This window comes from Tetrahymena thermophila (genome assembly GCF_000189635.1).
Source record: "Tetrahymena thermophila SB210 genomic scaffold scf_8254572, whole genome shotgun sequence".
Classification (NCBI taxonomy): domain Eukaryota; phylum Ciliophora; class Oligohymenophorea; order Hymenostomatida; family Tetrahymenidae; genus Tetrahymena; species Tetrahymena thermophila.
In genome coordinates, this window is record NW_002476343.1 from 135,510 (window position 1) to 136,022 (window position 513).

Here is a 513-nt window from a genome sequence, read left to right on the forward strand (position 1 = left end):
TTTACAATCTAAACATTTACCTTATTTTAACAAGATCTTAATAAAATTAATTCAAAAATATAATACCTAAATTTTTTATTTTGTGCTAATATATTTTCTCAACTTATAATTACATTTATATATCAAATTCCTATAAAATAAATATATAAATAGATTAATATTGATTAAAATTAATAGTTATAATGATAAATTAAATTTTCAGTATTTATGATTGCCTAATTTATTGATTTCAATTTAATATTTACATAGATATTTTCTATGAGTTAATAAATTTAATTTATCTTACTTACTTACATAATTTAATTCTAATCATAATATCTAAATTTCAAAATTTTTATTTGTCGCTGAATATAAAAATAAATTAATTTTATGAAAATAAAAACATACTATTATTTACAAAAACGGTTAATTGAATACTAATTACTATTAACTAAAATGATTTATAATCTTATTATTAGAAAATTAGATGTAAAAAAAAAAATACTTTATATTTTAGAAAATCAATCTTCTTTA

General features: G+C 14.0%; 1 protein-coding gene across 1 annotated transcript in view; it reads left to right on the forward strand. All coding sequences in view use genetic code 6, as the record gives it.

Annotated features, from left to right (window-relative positions):
- Window positions 1-466: 466 nt before the first annotated feature.
- The window catches only part of TTHERM_000892360 (hypothetical protein), a gene marked incomplete at both ends in the record, with an annotated part of 618 nt that continues 571 nt past the window's right edge, over window positions 467-513 (forward strand). The window contains one exon of the mRNA XM_012798645.1: window positions 467-513. This exon is cut by the window's right edge and continues 120 nt beyond it. Coding sequence (XP_012654099.1) covers window positions 467-513 — 47 coding nt within the window.